At 34.1% G+C, this 27,418-nt stretch overlaps 2 protein-coding genes and 1 pseudogene across 7 annotated transcripts; all 3 read left to right on the top strand.

Moving 5' to 3' along the window:
* LOC138933293 (uncharacterized) overlaps positions 1–27,418 on the top strand; it is a 107,014-nt pseudogene that overhangs the window by 44,690 nt on the left and 34,906 nt on the right.
* LOC138933116 (uncharacterized) lies at positions 5,829–12,582 on the top strand. 6 transcript variants are annotated; one of them, XR_011446927.1, is made up of 9 exons: positions 5,829–5,928; positions 6,713–8,063; positions 8,488–9,003; positions 9,756–9,797; positions 10,790–10,949; positions 11,051–11,213; positions 11,301–11,511; positions 11,709–12,144; positions 12,358–12,582. XR_011446927.1 is itself a non-coding variant. In XM_070295614.1 (8 exons), exons 1-6 carry the CDS (start codon positions 5,935–5,937, stop codon positions 11,504–11,506), a joined length of 3,216 nt encoding a protein of 1,071 aa, XP_070151715.1. In that variant the 5' UTR covers positions 5,829–5,934; the 3' UTR covers positions 11,507–11,511; positions 11,709–11,745; positions 12,358–12,582. The 6 variants fall into 6 exon arrangements, 3 of the variants coding, with proteins under 3 accessions (XP_070151715.1, XP_070151716.1, XP_070151714.1); XR_011446926.1 differs by having other exon boundaries at positions 5,829–8,063; positions 10,793–10,949; XR_011446925.1 differs by having other exon boundaries at positions 5,829–8,063.
* Positions 25,283–27,388, top strand: LOC138933219 (uncharacterized). Its single transcript, XM_070295793.1, has one exon. The coding sequence runs from the start codon at positions 25,283–25,285 to the stop codon at positions 27,386–27,388; it is 2,106 nt and encodes a 701-aa protein (XP_070151894.1).

The raw sequence follows: 27,418 nt of genomic DNA, 5'->3' as shown, positions 1-27,418 counted from the left end.
ATCAAATGCTAATGCAATGGCTGAAGAGTTATTAACATCTTTTATAGAATGGTGTTCAAAGTGGAGTATTTCTTCTAACAAGATGTCGAGACCTCCGTGTTTTGATGGAATGATTATGACTGTGCGAGCAATTTTATCTATGTATCGTTCCATCCAACAACATTATCCAGACTTCAAGCTCGCTACAGCACTATGTAATCAGGATTCCGTAGAGCATACATTCAGAAAAGTTAGAGGACGCGGAGAATTCAACCGTAATCCCACCGCGAGAATGGTACGGTTAACATTGCGCCATATATTATCAAGTGGATGTATTTACGGAAGTGGTAAATGCAACGTAACTTGTCCAGAAACGCTTTCGTTAACGGAGAGTACATCGGAAGTTCGTGAAATGGAAGCCATAAATACTGTTCAATTGCAAGAAGAATTAACTTTTCCAATTGAAATGGATAATGACGATAATGATGATCTTATTGCGACAGCTTTTGAAGAAATAACGAAATATTCAGAAGAGAACTATTCCGACAACTTTATAATAAATATAATCGACAACAGTAATTCACCATGGACATATGAAGGAAATGCAATTGCATATTTTGCAGGATATATTGCTCAAAATAATTACAAAAATACTAAGTGCGACAGCTGCCGTGAAACAAATATAAAAACACCGATGGAGGGATCAAATGATAATGAGATTTACATTCAATTACGTGAATATGAACACGAAGACGAAGATGGACCAGAAGTTGAATGGCTATCAAGGCCAACGGATGTATTTATAAATATTGTTGCTCTTCAACTTCAAGCATTCAACTCTTGTTATAAGAAATATTGGCATTTAAAAGATGTGAAAAGAAATCTTCTTCAGATTTGTATAAAACACGTTCAGCATCATGTAGCTGCAGATTGGTTTGACCCAAACAACGAGTGCTATCTGCATAGAATCCAAATGTTGGACTTTATGATAAGAGTCAAGATATATGCAATTGCAAAAAAAATAACAATGGAAGGAGAGAAAGAATAAACACAGTTGGAGGATCAAAAGAAATAAGAACAAAGTGTCAAAAACTGAGGAACATAAAGCACATGTAAAAAGATAAAGATAAAAAACATCAACGGATATCTCAATAAATCTAAAGCTGGGATAAAAAAGCATTTTAAATACACAATACAGACTGCGCTTTGTTACAACTTTGCGCGCCTGGCAGAATGCCTGTTCAATGCCTTTTTTCCGTATGTATATATATATTTTATTACATTTATAAATACATAAATATATATTTATTTAATTATTACGTACAAATTTATTTAGTTGCTTTTAAGAAAAAATATGTAATTTGCAACATGCAGATGCATACTTTATTTATTTGATATATTTCAGGGTCACATTTTTTTACATGCAGATGATAAGGTATAATGGATTAAGAATATATTGTCATAATGCAACTCAGAGTACATTACACAAATATGAAGAACAAGTATAAATCTCTTTGAAAATGTATGCATAGAAATTAATATAAATTCTTCTATTTAAATCTTATTTGAGTCTGAATACAATAATTCTTCAAAAAACACGTGAGTATTTAAATCTCAAGTTCTTTCTTTTTATGCATTATAATTAGTAATATGCATATGGTATATAATAATTACTCATTATTATAGATATCGATGTTTTGAGACTGGCTGATGACAATAGATATCATAATTTATTTCTGGTTTGCACGTAGATTAAATCGGAATTCATTATTTTATTATATTTGTGGCATAACACTAAGAAGGATTTTATCCCTTATAATTTTAATATATATATATATATATATATATATATATATATATATATATATATATATATATATAAGGAAAATTAAACCACAGGTAACTAATTTATAGTTGATTTTTAAAATTTTTTATATTTTTAATATTTTTTATATATTTATTCAAATTATGTAATGTTAATTATCATATTTTACAATTTACATTCTACGTTCCAACAATTTTTATATACTTTTTATATAATGTATAAACGCAAATATTGTACTTTCAATTAATAATAAAATGTATTGCTACGTTTTTATTTGTTGTTTATTTAAAAGAGACTTGTCTATAACACCGCAATATGTATATACCTATCATATACCTACCTATATAAAATAAAAATTTATTAATAGCAAAATAGAGATATATAAATTTTTTTAAGTTTACAAGATGTATGGTAAGAAAATAACATTTATCAGAACATAAAATCAATAAACACAAAGAAAAGTTTCAAAAAGTTTGGAGAAAATAAAAATACATAGACGACCTTCCCGGGAAAAAATAGATTAAATGTAAATAGATGTAATTATATCTAATTAAATCTCGTTAATCTAAAAAATGAAAAACTTAAGATCTACTTAGATGTAAGCATATCCCCAAGTAGCAAAGAAATGTTTAATAAATGTTTAAAGCTCATTTTCAAAGATATTTTAAAAATGTTTATTAATATTTTATCAATAAAATATTAAAAAATTAAATATTTAATAAACGTTGAATCAAGACTTATTTTACATAAACGTTAAAATAGAGTTTTTTTAAATAAAAATATATAAAAACAGATTTCACTCATAATTAGAAACGTTTTAAAAATATATATCTTAAAAAATAAGTTTCAAACATTTATTAAACATTTCTTTGCTATTTGGGTCCATTTAGATCCAGATAGATCTATCGATGCAGATCTATTTCAAAAATAGATCTGCACCAGTAGATCTAAATAGATCATCATACGTATACTTAAATCTTAGTTGATCTTTGAAGATGTACAGAGATTTAGATAGATCTACCAGTGTAAATCTACATAGATTTATATCGATCTACTTACAATTAGATCTAAATTGTTACATAAGTGGATCTAAAAATATATAAGATATATATGCTTAAATCTAAAAGTAGATCTTAAGTTTTCCATTTTTTACATCTAACGAGATTTAATTATTAGATATAATATTATATCTATTTACATTTAATCTATTTTTTTCCGGGTTTACTAAATAATAGTACTTAAATTTAAAAAATAATGTTGTTAACATTTGACGCTGTTTAGAGTATATAAATGTATAAAAAATATATATACGAAAATAAAATATATTCCTAGCATTAATCCAATTATTTTAATAGTTTCTTTTTTTATCGGACGCAAAAAACAAATTTTTAAATGCAAGCGATATTGCATTGTATAATTTTATTAAAAATTATTGAAAGAAAAACTATAAGTATTAGTATTATCATATTTAAAATAGTTATGTTAAAAAGTCAAATATTACATATAGATAGCCAAGAAGCAAAACTCTGACAAAAATAAATATTGGAATGTAAATCAAATGTAAGGAAAAAGTGACAGAAGCGTAAACGAAGCTTCTAGAAGACAAAAATTAAAACAACGAAACGTAAAAAAAACGCTTCTTTTACGTTTCGTTGTTTCAATTTTTGTCTCCTAGAAGCTTGGTTTACGTTTCTGTCACTCTCTCCTTACATTTGATTTAAGCTCCTTTGACTTAACTAAAACAGTTTATGACAGATAAATTATTTATATATATATAAAATATAATAATTAACTTTTATATTACTGTTGAAATAATTAATTTATCTGTCATAAACTGTTCTAGTTCGCCGGCCGCTTGCCACCGCTGCAATATCGCGTCACTGATCTGTCTATTAATCTCATGTTTATTCTCATCATTTCATCTCTCACACTGTCACACTCGTCTCGCGGTCATTTAGTCCGGATTTGCACTTAGGGGCAAAGTCTATCGACAAAATCGGATATATTTAGTCTGGACTCAAACCAGGGGCATAGTCTGTCGACAAAATCGGATATATTTAGTCTGGACTCAAACCAGGGGCATAGTCTGTCGGTAAGGGGCATAGTGTGTCGATAATCTGAGCACGGAAATGGCAGTCTCGCCTTAACCTAAGCCATTGGCTATCTGTCTATTCATCTGTGGTTTTGCTAGAATTGTATCTATTATATCAAATTCATAGTTCTTCAGGATTTATTCTTCAGATTGATGCATTTGTAAATAAATGTATGTATGAATTGTTATATATTGTTACAATATATATATTTTAAATTCATACCCAGACAGCCAAGTCTGTTTAAACAGATTTTGCCAAATGTCTGCTATAAATTTTTGTGAGCAGAAAGGTTACAAATTTAGTACAGAGTCTGTTAATTTCAATTACGTCGACAGACTGTTAGCAGAATTGTAACAGGTCCTGCAGATATAACCTGACAACAGATAGGCGGAAGAAAGCGAGCAGGTCTGTCAATAAATCTGATAGCAAATTGGCGACAGAAATCGAACAGATTTGTTAAATATAATCTAATGACAAATTGGCGGCAGAAATCGAGCAAATCTGCAGAATACTTTTTAATGGCAGATTGGCGGCAGAAATCGAGCAGATCTGCACATACATTTTGATGGCAGATTGGCGGCAGAAATCGAGCAGATCTGCCGTAACTATTTAGATGAAAAATAATTAATACATAGAAATAAAAAATAAAATTCTAAATTATTTTATAATTAAAACAATACTTATATATATCCAAGACAAACTATTTTTAACTTTAAAATATATATATTTTAAATAAATTAAAAATCTGAGATTGTTGCTTGCTCCGTAGAAATTCTTCGTTGCCTCCAAAGCCTATATAAAACATAAAAAAGATCAAATATACAGGGTGTCCCATAATTCGCGGATCACCTTTTAAGAGAAGGTAGAGGGTGTTATTCTGAACAGAAAAGTCCTGTAACATTTTTTTATATAACGCTTAATAAAGGAGTTATTATTCAGCAAAGTCTGGCCAATCAGTGCCGACTTTTAGCCGAGCGCACGTCGGTGAGCCGCGCGTCTAGTAGTGTGCGGCGGCGCATACTTTACTTACGGCACAGCGCGGGGCTCACTGACGTACGCCCAGCTAGAAGTCGGCGCTGATTGGCCAGACTTTGCTCAATAATAACTCCTTTATTAATGCAGCGTCTACAATACAGATTTTAAGCCCTAAGCCTTAAGAAATTGACCAATCACAATCAAGTATGAGAAGAATACTCGACTATGATTGGTCAATTTCTTAAGGCTTATGGTTTAAAATCTCTATTGTAGACGCCGCATAAGCGTTATAGAAAAAAATGTTACAGGACTTTTCTGTTCAGAATAACACCCTCTACCTTCTCTTAAAGGGTGATCCGCGAATTATGGGACACCCTGTATATTAATGACGACCATTATTTTAACATATCAACACGGGAAAGTGCTAATATGTAAAAGAATAAAAAATATATTAATAAACACACACACACACACACAGTGAGAAGTACTATTTAATTTCGATATGGGCACTGAAAAGGGCCGATTGATTCCGTAATAGGCACTGAAAAGCGCTGATTGGTTTTGTAATGGTACTGAAAAGTACCGTTTGAAAAGCGAGGAGGTTCCTGAGAACACAGTATTTTAAAAATGGGCACTGGAAAGTGCCGTTTGGTTTCTTCGCTGGTGATATCCACCGACCGCTTTCGTTTTGGCGCTAAAAGTGCTGAAAGCGTTTAATTGGCCAATCAGAACGAAGAAATTTTTGTTTCGATATTATTAATTGCTCTTTTATTACGATCGTAAAAATTAATAATTGTTCTTTTATTTTGGCGGGGTTTGTTGACGTTCCCGCATTGGGTGAATTACATATCCTACAGCTTGTGATTGGTCGTAGCTTTATCGATTGTTTCACGTCACATCGCTCCAAGCTCCAAGCTCCAAGAGAGCATCGATCATTCTGAGTTCAACTATCGCGAGTTAAGTGTGGTGAACGAAGAAAAAAGTGAGATTTGATCACAGAGGCTATTTATTGGCGAAGATACAGCGCTTGCAGCTTCAAATACTGTCAGAGCAGACGTAACTATGAAATCGATTAATTTAAAATTATCTACCTCGCGGAAATCGCTGCACAGATTATCTGTAAGACAGCGAAGTAGGGTTATGTCCGAGATTAGAAATAATTTACGGTTACTACTTTCTCCAAAAGTTGCTGCTGCTGCTGCTGCTAATAATAATAAATCGAATATTTCCAGTTCGTTTATTGTAGAATGTAGTTCGTCTCCAGAATGTCCGTCTTCTGTTATAAATGATATTTGCAATATTAGAGATAATATGCATACAGAAAGCGATGAATCGTCTTTTTCTTCTATCTCTGATACCAGTGATGCAGCATCATCATTTTTCAATTTCACTACACAAACAGAACCATCTTTTCGCGAGCGCTTAGCATCTTGTTTTGTAGATAATAATCTAACACATGCTCAAGGAAATAATATATTATCCCTTCTTCGTACACATTCTAGCTTTTATAATTTGCCGAAAAATGTTAGAACATTATTACATACACTACGAAATTGTATTGCTGTGTCTATTGTGGAACCAGGCGAATATATTCATTTCGATCTTGAATCAAGTATTATTCGATGCCTTATGTGTGTTTCATCTTTATCTATTGTTGATCAATTGGAAATAGATTTTAATACAGATGGATGTGCTTTAGATAAATCAGGTTCCATTCATATTTGGCCAATTCAATATAGAATTGCAAATATCCAGCATACAAAACCGATAGTAGCAGGAATCTATAAGGGTACGCAGAAGCCATATGATCCTAATAAATTCTTTGAGAAATTTATTGCAGATATTGATAGAATAATGTCCAATGGTGGAATAAATCTTCATGGCAATAAAGTGCCCATACGCTTAAGATGCTTCATAGCTGATGCACCAGCTCGTGCATTTATCCTGAATCATCGTGGCCATACATCTAGTCAGCCTTGTTCCAAATGCAAAGTTTCTGGTACACGTAGCGAAGCTCGTTATGTCTTCAATGATGTCAATCATCCTCTTCGAACCGATGAGGAATATATAAGGTGTGTGGATGGGGATCATCATAAAGAAGGTAAGAGTCCATTGTCGATGGTTCCAATAGGTATGGTTTCACAAGTGCCATTTGAATATATGCACCTTGTATGTCTGGGTGTAATGAAAAAACTTTTATCCGCATGGATATATAGGAAATATTCACGATTGTCAAAATTGTCTGGCCGATCCATTTCTATTATGTGTGCGAGACTAAACACTCTTAAAGAATATTGCCCTTCGGATTTTTCAAGACGACCTAGATCCCTCGATGCATGCTCTAAATATAAAGCCACAGAGTTTCGTCAGTTTTTACTCTATACAGGTATAGTTGTAACATATGGTATTTTAGATGATCAATTATACAAGCACTTTGTATTCTTACACGTAGCTATAAGAATTTTGGTTTCAAATTCACCATCAAAATTGCAACTACGGTTTGCAGAGCTTGCGCTGCAAAAATTTGTTCAACGAAGTAAAAATCTTTACGGTTCAACTTTTAATAGTTATAATGTACATGGTCTTCTTCATCTCACTAACGATGTGAGACATCTTGGTAAATTAGATTCTTTTTCTGCTTTTCCATACGAAAATAACATGACAATTTTTAGAAAATATTGCAGAAAGCCAGGATTATCTCTTCAGCAATTCTTCAATAGAATGGCAGAGATAGAAATTCACGGAACAAATCAGAATCGTGACAATGATTCTTCTATTCACGTATCTGTGCAACATGTAAGTAACAATTATTCTCGATGTCGTAAGATCATATTTGATGGAATATCATTAAGTGTAGATATGCGTGATAATTGCTGTCTGTTACATGATGGATCAGTTTGCATTGTCTTTGAAATTGTTAAGAATAATAATTCGTATCTTTTGGAAGTTAAAAAATTTTTGCATATTAATGATTTTTATGATATTGGCATTTTGTCTTCTGTTCTCCAAGTGTATAAATGTTCTATGTTGAGCAACGAGGTTTTCCGTATCCATCTACAAAAAGTCCGTGCTAAATGTTACAGAATGCCTCTTTGGAATCCGACATATAATGAAGAAAACGACAGTGATGAAGAAAATCATTCGGAAGCATCTCAATACATAGTTGCTGCTATTATACATAACGAGAAATTGTAGTATACTATATATTGCTACGTTCTTATATATAACTTATAAAAATTTAAAGTTTTTTGGTTTTTATATTTATAAGAATTCGAGAGAGCATGATATATTATTCTTTTTCTTTTCTACACATCTTCTGTGTTTTACAATTATTATTTTGTATTTTATCTTCTGTCTCAGTTTTCCTTGCATTCCATTCTTCGGAACAGCCTACATATATATTTGCTATCGCATGTTAAATCTTCATATTGTATTTCTCTTTTATTTTTGTGTGTGACAGCTTTGTCTTTCTTCGGTGCGCATTTATATTTCAAATTATAATCTTTTCATAATAGACAGGTATAAAAATGCTTCTATTGTTATTTTATTATATCTGTAATATTACATCATGTACACACACATATACTTTTCTAATATTCATTCTTTTGTTTATAGGAAAATGTCGGAACGGCCGAAGCGCATTGTATTGAAACCATTGCGCTACCAGACGACATCATCATCGGACGAGGCTCCAAAGCGTAGAAGAACACTAGAGAATAACGCGAATGAAAATATCGATCAGGACATCGGCGAGCTGAGGACACTTTTAGAAGAGCAAGATTCTTCGATGGATGAACCAATTAATTCAAATAATCTTTACAACATTTATATGCCTAAAACAAACACGCATACACAAAACATCCCATACTTACATACAAATGTTCCATCATACTTATCTCCTCAAAATAGTTTTTCACAATCACACACACATACATATCCCACACATTATCCCACATCCAATCATACAGTGATTGATAACATTGCGCACTCAAGTAATACAGGTATTAATAAGTTTCAGGAAAAGTATGGCACTACATCAGACATCAGAGATTCTTATCAACTACCAGATGAACGAAGAAGAGAATCTGAAGCCACCTGTACTGAGAGATCCTTCGATGAATCGAATAATCCGTAAGTTTATATATATATATACACACGCGCGCGCGCGCGCGCGTGTGTGTGTGTGTGTGGGTGCGTGTGTGTGCGCGGGTGCGTGCGTGTGTGTGAGTGAGTGAGTGAGTGAGTGTGAGTGTGTAAGTATATGTCATGATGTAAAAAGAATTACAATTTATAAGGCATGAGACTTACAAAAAACTAAACGTTTTGATCCACTTTGAATCTTTATCAATGATTATGTAAAATTTATATCTATAATGATAAAAAAAAATACAATGGGAACACGCATATAAAAATTGAGATTCTTTTCCTCGCAGGATTTTCTACAATCTCAATTTTTGTGTGCGTGTTCCTATTGTACCTTTTTTTTTGTATCATTATACATATAAACTTTACGTAACCATTGATAAAGATTCAAAGTGAATCAAAATACTTAATTTTTTGTAAGTCTCATGCCTTATAAATTGTAATTCTTTTTACATCATGACATATACCTACATGTCAAGTTCCAATTAACCCCTCTTTACTTTTTACTAATTATATATCATTGTGCTTCATAATCTTATTTTAAAATTACATTAAAATTATGACAGTAAATATTATTGTTTAATTTACGTTATTAAACATATTTACATTATTAAACATAGTAAATTAAATTTTATTACATCTACAAGAATGCACATAGCTGTAAAAATTATGAAAAAAATTTCAAATTTGTTACATTTGCAAGTGTTAAGCAAGTATAAAATATGAATTAATGTTTGCAGGATACTAAACGAACGCTTAGACCGCTTTGAAGCAGAACTAAAGTGAGTATCAGTGAAATATAACGCAGACTGTAATTTTAACATAAATGTTAACACAAAATAATTTTTTTAACGCGATTACTTTTAATTTTTAATAGAGTAAATAACAAATTTTTTAAATAAAAGTGATCTTGTTTCACAAGATTTATATAATAACTTAAATGGTAACTTTAAATTACTTTTCTCTCTTTCTCTTTCAGAATATTTTCAATGCCAGTTTAATTTTTGTTTTAATGGAACAACATATCTATTTTATTAGAGATTTATAAGGTATTTTATGACAAATTCCTACACTTCATTACACATTTTTGAATTTGTCATAAAATCAATATCAATAAAAAAAGAGACTAATTAGAACTTAGTGTGTAGATGTTATTTTTGTAACGTAACAAGAATTAAATATTAAAAGGTATAAGGTCACAAGAAATCAAATATTTCGATTTATTTCGGATCATTCTCAATAATTATGTAAAGGTAAAGACTTTAATGAGAAGAATAACTGAGGCATGCAAACATTAAAGTCTTTACCTTCACATGACTATTGAAAATAATCCGAAGTGGATCGAAACACTTGGTTTTTTATGCTTTTTGTATAATGTAATTCTTGTGACGTTGCAAAATAACATCTATACACTAAGCTCCAACTTATCTTTTTGATTTTATTGTATTGATAGTGATTGTATATTGCTTAATCTCGCAATTCAATGTTGCCACAAAGTGTTTTATGAAATTGTTATAAAATAGATATATTATTCCGTTTAAAAAATTAAAACTGATATTGAAAATACTCTGAAATAATTTAAAAAAATAATTAGAAATTTTTGTTTGAGTTATATAAATTTTTAGAAACAAAACAATATATATAAGTCGAAACAATATATATAAGTCGAAAATTTCAAATATCTAGAAATTTAAAGTTTCAAGATTGACAATATTATACGATTAATATAATTAATGACTTTTAATGTCCTGATAATATTATATTTTGTTTACAGAAGAATAAATGGTCTGTTACAAAATATTTTGAAATGCGTGCAGCATTTAAAGAGCGACAACCGCCGTCGTGCACCGACTAAACCGGCCATCCTTCCTATATCTTCTCTGGAAGAAATGGATATTTTCGAAGATATCGATGATGATGGTTATTCCGAAATTGTAAGTTGGTACAAAAATATTTTGTATTGTCCTATTTTGATATGTAATATTATATGTATATACTTTTTTATACAATCCATACGTTTTATTTATTCTTTTAGGTGCATTACTTTGAGTACATTGGTAGGTTCACGTTAAAGGAAGCCGTCAATTTGTGTCTAAAGGAGGCGTTGACAGATTCTTTAACGCCATCGTTTACCTGGTGGGGTCGTGAAGGAGGTCCACGATCTTTATACAATACTCGCCTTATTTTGGCAATTTACGGTATGATCATCTCATTTATTGATTTCTAGATATTTGTAGTCAGTATTATTATCATTAACGACAATGTATTTTTTATTTCTTTTTCAGATGCTGTGTGCAACAATCGATACATAAACAATCCGACTCGATCGGAGTTTCAAGCACAAATGCGTGAAGCCCTGCGAACAGGTAAAGAGAGATGGAGGAGCAGAGCGCGCGGTCCACGGTCTACTCATCCTGTCAATCCAAGACCACGCGATTTTTGGAGCGACGAGCGACAAAAGGAAGAAAACAGGAGAATAAGAGATGATTAAATTTGGTATGTGAAATTTTGATATATTAAATTTGTGCGTTTGCGTGCGTACGTTTGCGTTTATATCGTGCATGCGTGCGTGTATGTATGTGCAGAGAGAGAGAAAGAGACAGAGTAGCCATTTTATTTTTAGTAATAATAATAATAGCTTTATTTTCTTAGTTATTTTTGTTTTTTTAATATACTAAATGTTCTTTTTACAGATTACTTTCAGGAGAGGCGAATCCACGGATGGATTGCGTAAGTGATAGTGGCTGTGTTCGTTTTGACGCTACAATCACTAAGGTCCGGTTTCACAACTTACTTTAATCGAAGTTTAACTCATTAATGGAGAATTCTCATTACATCTGATGTCCGATATATCCAATCGGACGTTTGTACATCGGACGCAATGTGAATCCTTCATTAATGAGTTAAACTCCGGTTAAAGCAAGTTGAGAAACCGGACCTAAAAGCATTTGATTGATCAATCGGAACAAAGATTTCTTCGTTCTGATTAGTCAATCAAAGGCTTTCAGTACTTTTAGCGCCAAGACGAAAGCGGTCGGTGGATATCACTAGCGAAGAAACCAAACGGCACTTTTCAGTGCCCATTTTAAAAATATTAAAGCTTCTCGGAACTTCCTCGCTTCGCAAACGGTACTTTTCAGTATCATTACGGAACTAATCGGCACTTTTCAGTGCCTATTACGGAATCAATCGGCCTTTTTCAATGCCCATATCGAAATTAATCAGCACTTCTCAGTGCTTAATAAACTTTTCATTCTTTTACGTATTAGCATTTTCCCGTGCTAATACGTAAAAATTACGGTTTTCATTAATATATATTTGGTATATTGTATGTTTATATAGGCTTCCGAGGCAACCTGGAGTACTTACGGAGGAGAAGGAGGAGGAGGCAACGAAGAATCTCTACGGAGCAGGCAACAAAGAAGATTTTAAATTTAAAATATATAAATTTTAAACTTAAAAATAGTGTTGGATAAATATTATTATAATTATTAAATAATTTAGTAACTTTAAAAAGTGGTGAATATTATGTTATAATTATGTATATCTTTGTATATTTAGATACAATTATAAATAAATTATTAAAAATTTATTTTTTATTTCTATGTATTAATTATTTTCATCTAAATAGTTACGGCAGATCTGCTCGGTTTCTGCCGCCTATCTGCCATCAAAATGTATTGTGCAGATCTGCTCAATTTCTGCCGCCTATCTGCCATCAAAATGTATTGTGCAGATCTGCTCGATTTCTGCCGTCAATCTGCCATCAAAATATATTGTGCAAATCTGCTCGATTTCTGCCGCCAATCTGCCATCAAATTGTATTTGACAGATCTGCTCGATTTCTGTCGCCAATCTGTCGTCAGATTGTGTTTGACAGATCTGCTCGGTTTCTGCCGTCAATCTGCTGTCAGGTTATGTCAACAGAATCTGCTGACAAAATAAAAGCTTAATGCGGACGCAGTTGATGCCAATCTGCCGCGATACTCTGATCGAATATGTTGCCAATCTGTCGACATATTGCTAACATTTTGCTTACTGGGGTAATTATTAACGCGATATATTAGATACAATTCCACTCAAAACCAACAGCACAAATACATTTTGGAAACACTTCTGATTATATAATGTTATGAACATTCATTTGAAAACTTAAAGTAACTTTTTAACGTAAAAACATAAAAATAAAATGTTTGCGTGCTGTTGTATGCAGCTATGTCAATTTGTGTGTATTAAGCCTGTCACACATAAATTATAGCATAGCTGCGTATGCATAGCATAAGACCGTCTGGACCAATGAGTATGCTATTTAAATCAATATGGCGATTTTATTTCGATGCTCATGGTCCAGACCATAGACTACGTTTAAGCGGGGAGCACACACTTTTGCATAAGCGCATAATGACAAGCATAAGTAAATTGATTGGTCAATTTCGTTATGCATAAGGAAATGGACCAATCAATTTACTTATGCTTGTCATTATGCGCTTATGCAAAAGTGTGTGCTCCCCACTTTACACGTCACCCCTAATGGGGTTAACATCCGTAGTTCGAAGGCTGGCCAATCACAGTCATTCCATTCTTTAGAGGAATAGCTATGATTGGCCAGTTTCACAACTACGGATGTTATTAAACTCGATTAGCGGTGACGTGTAAACGTAATCATAGATATATAGACTGGATTGAGCATTACGATAAACAAACGCGCGCTCGTTGTAGAAAGAGAGATATTACATGGGAGGCCTATTTTGTCTTTTTTCTTAGCATCTCATTGGTGATTTTGTCTCTCTCCATATATAAAATTACCAATGAGATGCTAGGAAAAGAGACAAACATAGGCTTTAAGTCTATCACATACAATTTGGCATAGCTGCATATGCATAGCATAAGACTGTCTGGATCAATAAACGTGCTATGTAAATCAATATAATTTTATTATGCGCTTGTGCAAATTTATTTTGATATATTTTAAATTTTTCAATTAACTCTTTTGAGTCGGACTTTAAATTAAAGCAATTTTTATGTTCTTACATGATATGTATGTGTTCCAACTGAAATTCAGTTAATATATTCCAATATTGTAAAACCTACAATATTAGAATATATTGTTGCTGGAATTAATATATTTTTTCTAAAATTTATATTTTTTTTTTCAGAATTTATAATTTTGAAGATATTTTATTGTACAGTTTGAAATAAGAATATGTATACATACTCTCTCCCCTCCTCCCTCCCTCTCTCGCTCTCTGCCGCTACCCCTCTTTTCACTCACTCTCTCTCTCTCTCCCCCCACTCTTTCTTTCTCGCTCTCTCTTTCTTTCTTTCTCTTATTTATTATAAATTTTTAAAATTATAATTTTATAAAAGAATAATACACGAAAGAATAATCGTACATGAGCGATATAAACGCGCCTTGAGGGACAAAATCGCGTGTGTGCGTGCGAGCATACGTGAGAGTCTGAAACTTATCTTATTATTATGATAATGATGAAAATATCACAATTCTGATATACGATCATCATTTCTCTGGATTGACTGTACCAATCTTATTCGAACTGGTCGCAATCGGAAGATTAAATTCACTTATATAATTCATTTATATAATAAAAGTGCCATTAGACTTTTTATTACGGCTTTAATTATTAAAATATCTTAATCGAAAGTTTACTAGGCCTAAAATTTCGGATAAGATACTTGGTAGCGTCTCAGCCCCTGTATATAGGCAACCCGTTGACAAGCTGGAACGAATTTTTATATGTACTTGGCGTCGCGACACTATCGCGTTGCTTGATACACTATCAACTAGCAATTTGTAAATATTTAAAGAAAATCGATAAAAATTTTGAAAAAATTTATATAAATTAATTTTTTGAATGTCAAATAACTTTTCTTATCAAATCTTAATTTTACGGGACTTACCAGAAAATTTATTTAACATATAAAAAATTGATTCAGATCAGATAATTGATTATAGATCAGAGCTTATCGGTAAAGTTTGCATGCAACATTTAATTTTCGGTAAACTTTATTCAGTACTGTTGCGGCAAGAGAACAGCGCTGAGTAGAACTTGCCGAAAATCGAGCGTGCAAACTTTGCCAAGCTTTGGTGTAGATAATTCATCAAAATTTCAATTTTTTACATATTTTCACAAATTAATAATCCGTAGTATTATTATACATATCATTAATTCTGTTAATATCATTTCCTTTATCTGTTAAAACTAGTTTCTTGTTAGATTTACTGATATAAAGCCTAGAGATGTATTTAAATATCTCAATATAACTTTTTTGAAATATGTCCTGGAAATGTTATTTCCGTATCTTACATAATGTCCTGAAAAGTTATTTTCACTTATATAAACCTTACCACTTCATACATTCAAAAACGCCTGTACTAAAGTGACAACCTTGTAAATGTAAACCTATGTATGCCGAAAAATCAGGCAATTAATCTGAGTCCTGGAAAGGCTCAATCCACCTACATATATATATATATATATATATATATATATATATATATATATATATATATATATTTACATTTTAAGTAAACAATAAACGAATGATTTAAACTTTTTTAGACATTTATCTGTCCGATTTAAGAGACACAATCAGTCTAATATCTTAATTCCCTATGTTTGGAATTGTATCAGTAATTGAACTGATAGAGAGAGAGAAATAATTATATTTTTAATCTTCTGTCAGTTGCTTTTTGTAAGCTTTATATACTTCTCATGACTAAAAATCAAATACGAGATGGATGCATATAGCGCGTCGCATAACGATGAACAAAGGAACTATCGGCTGAATATATTCACTAAGTGGATAGCAATACAAATGTTTATTTAATCTTCTAACACGTCAACAATATGATACCATTATTGCTTCAGGAGACACTGCAAGTTAATGAATGAGCGTTGATCATTCCATTACAGATCACAAGATTCTATTAGCGGAGACTATAATATTGAACTCTCGCTTAAAAGATTCTCGTGCTTTGTAAATGAATTTCCTCCAAATTCGATTCAGACATTCGATGCAAGCTGGAGCCCTGGTTTGCAAATTAGTGACGATCTATTACTTTCGTCTGCTTAAAATGAAGAGAAACATGTATAATATAAATAGGTAGTGTGACATTAAGATGTCGTTTGTAAAACAATCTTACCAGTATAATTGTCTTTTATTTACAGTGGAATCTTTACTTTAGAAATAATTTTTGGTATTTTTGAGTCTACGCATGCTGGGATAACAACTACAGCATGAGGTAATGTTTTTAAGTATTGTGTTTTCTGACTGCTCATTCAACCTAAAGGAAGATTGAATTGTGATGATGACAATTATACTGGTAAGATTGTTTTACAAACGACATCTTAATGTCACGCTACCTATTTATATTTATATCATGCTTATTTTCATTTTAAGCAGGGGAAAATAATAGATCGGCACTAATTTGCAAACCAGGGATCCAGCTTGCATCGAATGTCTGGAGGGAATCCATTTACAAAGCACAAGAATCTTTTAAGCGAGAATTCAATATTATAGTCTCCGCTAATAGAATCTTGTGATCTGTAATGGAATGATCAACGCTCATTCATTAACTTGCAGTGTCTCCTGAAGCAATAATGGTATCATATTGTTGACGTGTTAGAAGATTAAATAAACATTTGTATTGCTATCCAGTTAGTGAATATATCAGTGAAGACAGTGCTTTAACATGTCATTCCTAAATGCAGCACATTGTGTATTATCTGTCTTATGATAAAAAATTTAATAATTTATTGTTCTTAACAGATTCATCAACTTTACAGTTATGTTGGAATACATTAAAAGCAATTTTTCAAAGAATTAATTCTGTCTTAATATAATAATTATATTTGTAATTATATCTGAAGGTTTACATTTATGTATCGTTTCAGCGAAGACAATGCTTTGGCATATTATATGCAAATGTGACATATTGTAATCTATATATTATTATACATATTATACATATATGTATATTATCTATATCACAACGGAAAGATCTTATAACCTTTTGTTCTTAATCGATTTATCAACTTTACAATTACATTGCAGTGTACATATGAACACATTATTTTTCAGAGAAATAATCTTGTATCAATATGATAATTATATTTGTAATAATTATACTTGAAGGTTTACATGTATATACTGTCTCACATAATGCATATACATATATTGAAATATAGAATTATTAGAAATATTAGAATAGATATATTTATATATTTGTATATCGGTGTGTTTCATATAGTATACTGCTCGTACAATGAAGAATTATATCGTATTTTTTCGCACTTGAAATTTCACGGTATGTCACCGCATCGTAAGATTTTAAGTACGAAAGAGTATGGTACAATTCATCATTGTTCACCATACGAAATACATCGATATACAAATATATAAATTTATCTATTCTAATATTTCTAATAATTCCATATTTCAATATATGTATATGCATTATGTGAGAGTACATACATGTAAACCTTCAAGTATAATTATTACAAATATAATTATTATATTAATGCAGGATTATTTCTCTGAAAAATCGTGTATTCATGTATACTTCAACATAACTGTAAAGTTGATAAATCTGTTAAGAACATGAAATTATTAGATTTTTTATTGTAATACAGATAATATACAATATGCTGCATTTGAGGTATGCTAAAGCACTGTCTTCACTAATGTATCCATTAACTGAATAGCAATACAAATGTTTACTCAATCTTCTAATATATCAACAACTAATACGAAACCATTATTGCTTCAACAAACACTGCAAGTTAATGAATGAACGTTGATCATTCCATTATAGGTCACAAGATTCTATTAGGAGAGACTATAATACTGAACTCTCGCTTAAAAGATTCTCGTGGTTTGTAAATGGAATCCCTTCTGATATTCGATGCAAGCTGGATCTTTGATTTGCAAATTAGTATCGATCTATTACTTTCGTCTGCTTAAAATTAAAATAAATGATATAATATTAGTAGGCAGTGTGACATTAAGATCTGGTTTATACAGCAACCTTACCAGTATAAATGTCATCAGAATTCAGTCTTCCTTTAAGTTGAATAGAAATAAAACACGATATTTAAAAACATTACCTTATACTGTAATTGCATAATAGTTATCCCAACACTAGTATGTATTGCATAGGCACAAGAATACATTATTTCTGGCATTCCACTATAAATAAAAGAGATAGATTAATGATTAAAAAATTATTAGGGTTATGTTGCATATATATATGTATATATGTATCTATACTCTTGTATTAAAAAAAACTATAAAAATATAACAAAATATTTGCTTCTAAATATAATATGCATCTTATCATATTCATCTAAGAACTCTCATATTGTTAAAATACCCAAGTTCCTTCATATTAACAAAGAATGCTTATCCAATGTCACTTTGTGACCTAACTGGGGACCTAAGTCGTCTACAGACGATTCCGAGTCTCGACATCGAACTCGCGAAACCCATGATCGACCGTTAGACGCCGTGCCGTCGAAGCGGTGAGATCCCGACGACGGGCGATGGCGCCGTACGGCAAACCGAGCTTGTGCGACGACCGATCCGTGAACCGGCCGCCTAATAGTGTCACATTGTTTTGAGTCTTTCGACTCACGAGACTCCTAAAGATATCATTGCCACCTTCGACTAGAGAGGATACGGCCTTAGAGGCGTTCAGGCATAATCCCACGGATGGTAGCTTCGCACCACCGGCCGCTCGACCGAGTGCGTGAACCAAATGTCCGAACCTGCGGTTCCTTTGTGCCAGAGTCTGTAAGACGCCTGGAAATCCGCTACGATCCTATAACCGCTTAAAGAGAGAGAAAACGGGGTTGGGAGTACCCAGCCTCCGCCGAGAGTTTGCGGCATCTCCAAGAGCGATCCTTCCGATCTTATACGAAAGAGGAAAATGAGGTTGGGCGTACTCAACCTCCGTCGAGAGTTCTCGACACCTCGAACAAATCCGTCCACCTAAGTGCAACAGCGAGCAACCAGTGGTAGGGAGTTCCCTGCCATTGACGAGTGTTCCCGTCGGCCGTGGCACTTCTAAATTCCACGGAAAGACTATCCCGGACGAAACGACAAAACGCTACTCACGAACCGACAGTAATTCCGCGACCGCCATTTACGAAATCGGACTCGCCATTAATACGGCGCGCTAAGTCCCGCTCAGGGGAGGATCTAATCCTGCCGCGACACCGATCGACGCACCCGAATCGATACAGGCGGGTCTAAGGATCGCCCACCGGCCCGACCGAAATTATCGCCCGATAGTTAGCGGCCTCTGCCGAAATCACGATCCGTTAGCGTAATCGATATTATATCGAACCGCTGAAATCGCGTTCCGCGCCGCGCATACGTGCCTTTAATTCGGATGCACCGTGACCGACACGACCGCACCGCTGACCGATTCCGCATCTCACACATACACGAGTGCATTTTCGCCACACACATATCGTCATTCACATCACATACATACTTTCGAGTGCTTTCGATACATTGTTACATCATACTTCTATATTATACGTTCGCGCACGCACTCGCTCGCCTATCGCCTCACTCGCACGCAACTACACACGCTCACACGCATACATCGTTTATTCACATACACTCATTCTGTATACACACATACTTACACGCAATAAATTATATTTTACCTCACGCTGCTTTCGTTCGTCTCTCGATATCCTTTCACGAGCCCCGGATTCCGACCGAGTTATCCACGACCGCCTCGCGAAAGCGGTTTATTACACACTTAACGACCGCAACGCTCGCGAGCATCATCTGTCTTTGTTTAACTTTCGGTGAACAACAAAGATGAAATGATACCGTGAACGTTGCAGTCGTTACCCATACAGCACAGAACGTTGTAACAGCATTGCAACATTGTAGCAACATTGCGGCAATGTTACAAATGTTGCTGCAATGTTCTGTGCTGTATGGGATCATGTGTAACATAAACAATTATGTAAATAAGAATAGGTTAATCCTTAGAATATATATAAATGGAAGAGGAATAGCAGGCCGAAAAGTGTCGGAAGGAAGTGAGAAAAAAAATCGTAGTTGCCTCTCGTAACTATTCAAAAGTGCGCATGTGTTTGCTTGGCTGGTTTGGCCACTGAAAAATAAGAGCTATAGGCCATCACACACAAAATTCCATAAGAACGTAAGACGTAAGCGTAAGAAAATCGACCAATCCCAATCGAGTATTTGGCTCTCCGTAATCCCTCCACTTTGACGGAAAGCCCAATATTCGATTAGGATTGGTCAATTTTCTTACGGTTACGTCTTATGTCCTTATGGAATTTTGTGTGTGATGGCCTTATCGCACACAAATTGACATAGCTGCATATGCAGCTGGACCAATAAGCATGCTATGTAAATCAATATGGCGATTTTATTTCGATGCTCATTGGTCCAGAGGGTCTGATGCTATGCATATGCAGCTATGCCAATTTGTGTGTGATAGGCTTAAGATTACATTAGTCATATGTTGAAACATGTATATCTACAGATACGATGGATACGATGCTTGTATACGTGAACAAATGGCGCGCATGCGCACTTTCGAGCAGTTACTCATAAGACAGAGGCAACTACGATTTTTTTTCTTGCTTCCTTCGGACACATTTTAGCTTGCTATTCCTCTTCCATTTATATATGTTCTAAAGCCCGTATCAGACTATGCATTGAGATTGAAATTTGACTAATCAGGGCAAGGAAATTTTAGTACCCTTTATCCTGATTGATCAAATTTTAATCTTTAATACGTAGTCTGATACTGGCTTAAGGGCCGGTATTCATAGTCAGTTCTTATTTCAAGACCGTTTTAAGTAATGTCTTAAGATGCTAATACGGCTCTGTGATTGGTTTATCTTAAGATTGTGCTTAAGATGGTCTTAAATATAAGAACTGACTATGAATACCGGCCAAGGTTATATCTATCATAACGCATGCTAGGCTGCGTTCGGAAAAATCATCCGTGTACACACGAGCTTTGTTCTATCTTTGTTCAACTTTTAGTAAATAACAAAGATAGAATAACGCTCATGTGCATACAGGTGGTGTTTCCGAATGTAGTCCTAATATCGCTGTATTTCGTTGATATGACAGATTTCCTAACCATAAATACACTAAAAATTTGTTGATAAATATTTAATTTCTCATCTTAGATTTTGATAAAAATATATTTCTTTAATGTTTTTTCGTATAAAAACAAGAAAAATAAAAATCATTATTCGGTACTATCAAAAAAATAATACACCGTTAAAAGTTATGCATTTAAGAACATGATAGAAATTAAACGAAAGACATTAAATGAATGCATTTTACTAAAATCTAAGATGAGCGGGAGAAACTAAACGTTTATCAACAAATTTTTTGTGTATTTAAGGTTGGGAAATCTGTCATATCAACAGCAATACAGCAATACAGCAATATCAACATGCATCGTGATAGATATAACCCGCAATGTATACACAGAATGTTCAAAAATATAATTAATTAAAATATAAACAAGCGATTAAAATGTTCTACATGGATTTGTAACTTTTGTCTGTTTTCATTTTTATTTATTTTTCTATTTTGATTTAACTTATTCATGGAGATATTTTATATATATATATATATATGAAAGGATATCTTTTATATTTTACAGATTCTGCATTATTCTTGAATCCAAATTTACGTAGCACATTTTAATTTGATTTATTTTTTAATTAATAATATTTTTGAACATTCTGTATATTTCTTATAACATCTACAATATTTTTATAATATCTCCACTGAGGACCTCAAAGCATATGTTCTGCTAAAAATGTCATTGAGGACATTTTGATGTCTTCAATAGCGACAATGTATGGTTATAATTATTAACGAGGACAGTTCTCAAAAACGTCAATGTATATACACTACGCAAAAAAATTAAAGGGCCACTTTCATCCTTCTACAAAAAAAGCAATTTTCAAGTGGCTGCAATTTCGTCGCATATATTCAGATTGAGATCAATAAAAAAGCGTTACAAAGCTTGAAGTTTCTAGTTTTAGAATCTTTTAGTCAAGTTCAATTCTTTTCATTTGTTACGAAGTTACATTATGAAAAAGCAACGTCCGTCGATTAACTAAATTTTTCAAAAGTTTGTCAAAGAATGCCGAAGAAAAAAAATTGTAGCACAATTTCGTTAATTGGATTTTAAAGAGCAGAGTTTTATCTTTAATTTGCTTTTTTAATGAATGTCCTATTGTAATGATTTTTTTTCGCCGAGTTATTCACTGTTGAAGTAAAATCGATCTATTGACTTTGAGCGTTCATAACTAGTGAAAAAATTATCGCACAATGATTATTAAAAAAGCAATTTAAAGAGAAGAGTCGGCACTTTAACATGCACTAATTGCCTTTTCAATTAATATTCATTGTTAAAGTGTAATCATTACTTTAAAATCAAGTAAAAATTGCACTTTTTCCATTTTTCATTTAAATCAATGCAACTTAATGAAAAAACGTTAACATTTTTATGAATTCTACAATTTTTACAAGTAAAAAGTATCCCAATTACATGTGCAACCGGCCGAATCGTTAAGATTTTTTTTTCTCTATATCTCGAAGACTTAAATCAAGTTTAAAATGAAAAATTCAATTACCGCCGGCATTAGCGTTATCCAAAGCGTACCACATGGAGGTTGCACGGTCGAATTTACGCTTCTGTGTATATGTGTGTGTGTGTGTGTGTGTGTGTGTGCGTGCGTGTATGTCTTGTGTGCGTGTGTTGTGTGTGTGTTGTGTGTGCGTGCGTGTGTGTGTGTGTGTGTCCGCGCACAAACAGAACGAGACCCCGCGATTCGTCACTCTCGTAGCATTTTATGACTCCAAACTCTCTGATGCGCATATGTATGTGTGTGTGTGTGCGTGTGTGTGTGTGTGTGTGTGTAATTAAATGTGCTGTGTAATTAAATTTTTTACAGAGTTAAAATCGTGTGTTGCCGCCTCTGTTTCGAATAACATCTTGCAAACGTTCTCGCATATTAATGCATCTTCGTATCTGTGCTTGCGGAAGGTTACGCCAAATTTGCTGGAGTGCGTGCGCTAATTCTTGTAATGTTCTTAAAATTGGGTATTGTCAACACACGATTTTAACTCTGTAAAAAATTAAATTACACAGCACATTTAATTACACACACACACACACATATATATGCGCATCAGAGAGTTTGGAGTCATAAAATACTGCGAGAGTGACGAATCGCGGGGTCTCGTTCTGTTTGTGCGCAGACAGACACATACACGCAAACACACACAACACACACACACACACACAATACACACACGCACGCGCGCGCGCGCGCACACACACACACACAGAAGCGTAAATTCGACCGTGCAACCTCCATGTGGTACGCTTTGGATAAGGGAGTGGTGCACTTGAACACAGTATAATTGGACACGGTGCAAATGGACACGTTACAAATGGACACGAGATTTTGCACACAGTTAAATTGGACACAGTGCATTTGGACACAGTAATTTTGGATACAGTAGCTTTTGGACACATAAGAAAATACGCATCGTTTACTTGGACACCGCTCACTTGGACACTGTTCATTTGGACACCGTTCGTTTGGACACAGAAAGATGCGCACCGTTCATTTGGACACCGTTCGTTTGGACACCGTTATTTGCCCACCGTTCGTTTGGACACCGTTCATTTGCCCACCTGTTACAACTGTGATTTCTTGCTGTCAGATTTGCTGTAATCGCTTATAATTAGAAAAAGAAGATGAAAAGCTTATAATTATAAACATATTTCTACTTTTTATATGGTACGTGCTGTCCATAAATAATAATTAATAATTTTATTATACCATTTTGTATCTTTGCCTTGGACATAGTTATTATGACAGATTTTCTAACCTCTCGTAATGACACAGCGTAATAATTAATTTTTTATTTTTAAAGAGTCAAACTTGACTGTAAATTCTCCAAATCTTCTTTTCCGGTCGGTGTCATTGCACACGTAACAGACTCAACGTAATGTAATCAGGAAGTAAAAAAACATATCAGTTAAATATAAAGTTAAATTAATTGTAATTTTCATTTGAGATAAATTCTTCTTTGAGCTTCAATTAGATACATCACAATTTCAGTAAATATTGTGTATTCAAATACTTCGAAATAAGACAAGAATGCAGTTTAATGATATTCCTAGCAATAGTCCAAGAAGTAATAGATCTTTCTTATTTTCAGTGATGAATCATATCTTTGTTATAGATAGCATATCATGGTATTTTGTGCAATATCTCCATCAGTTCCGTGAAAGAATTCTGTTGTCGTAACCCGACCAATTTCTTAATATATTAAAGAATAAAACAATAAAGTGACACAGAAAAGTGTAAGAAAGAGCTGAGTAAAGCAAAGCATTAAAATTAGAAAAGAGATCAAGGAAAGATAATTAAGAAAGAGCAAAGTAATAAAAGGATATTAATAAAATAAAAGTAAGATACGTGACTAAAGAGAAGGAAGTCACGGTCAAGTTCTCGGAAGCTGAGTAAGCAGCTGACGAGACAGACTGACAAGCGGAGCACGAGACATGCTCCGGTCAGGGACACCACACTCCCCCCCAATCAACGACCTAATTAAGTAAGAGATATAATAAGCGCGAGATGCACCTCGCGAGAGACGACTCGCAGACTACTCGCTCGCTCAATATTATCGAAGTACCGTACGTATCGCGCCCGACTATTATAATCGCGAATAAGTGAAAATGTATTAAATCTTGCAAAATATACTAAATTATACCTAACGTTCGGGAGTGTCTTATTTCGAGCGTGGATCCTAATCCTTTGAGCGTACAAATCCCAAAAGACCTCTTCCTTAGCGGCTAGAGGCACAACATTAATTGGTGGCAGCGGTGGGATACGCCAGCTCTAACAAGATCAACACCGGCAAAGGTCCATAACCACGAAGCAGAAAATTCCGTGGAATCGACAGAACGAGAGACAGCAAGGATAACTCCGTCAGACAGTCGACACCTACAACCGAGGGAAAAGGAAGTCTAGCAGGAACTTCGAGACACCCGGTATATCGAGGCGACAACGAGAAGCGCAACCTGAGAAGGCGCACCGACCTATCTCAACGGCACGCGACGATCAACGCCCGACGGCCAACATCGAACGAGAGAATGCTGCTCATCGTATTATTGTAAGTCGAGAAATCAAAATTTGTAAACGCGTGAATGTCGGAAAACCGAAACGCACCACAGAAAAGCGTAGCGAATAAATCGTGGCTATTTAGCGAACCAGCGAATAGAGCCATTAGAAATAGCGCAGTAAGCCCTATAAGAGTAGCAGTAGAAGCACTCCGGGATATACGCGATAACGTACGAAGAAATCTAAGCGCATTAAATTCAAGCGAGAATTTGTCCGAACCAGAACTCGGAGCAAACGTTGTAATCGAACGCAAATTTCCATTTGGCGAATTAGATAACAGTTTAATAGCGAACAATATAGAACTAGATGTTGAGGTCGAATCATCAATAAGCGCGTCTAGTAGACTAACACACCGCCGCGAATTCTCACTAACGTCATACGATTCAAGTATCTTTGACCCCGACGAAATCTATCGCATTCGAGACATGTATAACTCAAACGCTTCCGGATCGCAACCCATCACATCAGAAGATATCAATGAGCGAATTAAGCGATTACAAGAAGAAGCAATTAGAAACGCGACACAATCAACCGCGCGAGCTCAACACAAACCGCAGAAAAAAACGGACGAAGCAGCCGACGACTTTAGGGAAATATTGCGGGAAATGAGAGAGGAAATTAGACGAGAAATTAGAAGTATGCATGCCGAGATATATGATTTGAAAATTAGAGGACCGCAACCCCGACAAAACAACGGGCATAGAACTCCGCCGGGAGAAAGAACCGAGACCGTATACGAGTTCACACCCGAGGATGTACGACATCGAAGAGGACGCGGATTTTTACCATTAAAAGAGGCTCGTGGAATGATTCCGGAATTCGACGGATCACCTAATAAATTACAAGAATTTTTGAGCGCGACTACATATGCAGTAGAACACATCGACCCGTTAGATGAAGTAACGCTATTAGGAGCAGTATTATGCACAAAATTAAAAGGCAAACCGATGCTAGATTTCCAAACGCGAAAAATTCGAGACTTCGCACAATTAAAAAATGAATTAGAGGTCTGCTATGCGAGTAAAAAGAGTACGACACATCTACAAATTGAATTCAATACGCTAAAACAGAAAAACGGAGAAAGCGCACGAACTTACGGACTGAGAGCAGATAAATTAGCCATGGAGCTATACGAATCAATGATGGAAGGACGACATCATACAATAGATAATAAACGCGCAATAATGGAAATAATACAACAACAAGCCTTAGAGAATTTCCAGATAGGATTGCAGGACGAAATTAAAACAATTGTTCGATCGCGAGGATATGCTACGTTGCAAGAAGCAATAGCAGCGGCCAGCGCGGAAGAAAAGGTTAAAGGACCACCCGCGACCGGTACGCGAAGCAAAATAAATTTCACACCGATCTATAAACAAGAAAATAAAATAAACGTGCAATGTCAAAAATGCGGAAAAATTGGGCATTACGGCCGAGATTGTCGAACTACCCGATACGCAAATCGATTCTCATTGCCGAAACCCGATAGACAACCCCGCGTAAATACGGTAAATAAATATTGCCACTATTGCAAAAAATCCGGACATGATCGCGAAGAATGTTGGTTATTACACGGACGACCCAATAGAGATCAATCGAGCCGAATCAAACAATATAATTCGCGACCGGAAAATAAAAACCGCAAGAATAGCGAGCAAGGAAAGAAGAAATTTAACTCCACGCAAAGTAGCGATGAGGAGGAAAGGAACGAAAGAAAATCGCACCGACCTGCAATGGAATATCAAGTATCACACTTCAAAGATACGCCGCATATACAGACAGGATTGGACCTCGTCACATTACCAATGCGAGAAGCGAAACGCGAAAAAATAAATTTACTATTCGATACAGGAGCCGCAATATCATTAATTAAAGTGAAACATTTAAAAGGCGAAACGTTAATAGAAGAAGAAAAAATAACGCTCACCGGCGTAACGGGACATAAGATATGTACACTTGGAAAATTTAAGGCGACAATAACTCTGAGAGAGCGCCGAATTAAGCACACTATGTACGTTGTTAAGAATGATTTTCCGATAGAATATGACGGAATACTAGGAGTTGATTTCCTACGAAAACATCAAGCCACTTGCAATTATAAAACAAAACAATTAAAAGTAGGACACCTATAAAGCTCTACTCCTACTTAAAAATGACGCTGA

The sequence above is a fragment of the Polyergus mexicanus genome, unplaced genomic scaffold, assembly GCF_030449975.1.
Source record: "Polyergus mexicanus isolate NDT 795.1 unplaced genomic scaffold, iyPolMexi1.0 SCAF_5, whole genome shotgun sequence".
Classification (NCBI taxonomy): domain Eukaryota; kingdom Metazoa; phylum Arthropoda; class Insecta; order Hymenoptera; family Formicidae; genus Polyergus; species Polyergus mexicanus.
Note: the sequence above shows the minus strand (reverse complement) of the source record. Positions and strands in the feature narration are given on the sequence as shown.

Coding starts and splice junctions, on each gene's coding strand:
- LOC138933116 (XM_070295615.1), top strand. CDS start 5,935: ATGAAATCGATTAATTTAAAATTATCTACCTCGCGGAAATCGCTGCAC. Junction 8,064..8,487: donor ATTATACATAACGAGAAATT/GTAGTATACTAT, acceptor TTTTGTTTATAG/GAAAATGTCGGAACGGCCGA. Junction 10,950..11,050: donor ATGATGGTTATTCCGAAATT/GTAAGTTGGTAC, acceptor TTATTCTTTTAG/GTGCATTACTTTGAGTACAT.
- LOC138933219 (XM_070295793.1), top strand. CDS start 25,283: ATGTCGGAAAACCGAAACGCACCACAGAAAAGCGTAGCGAATAAATCG.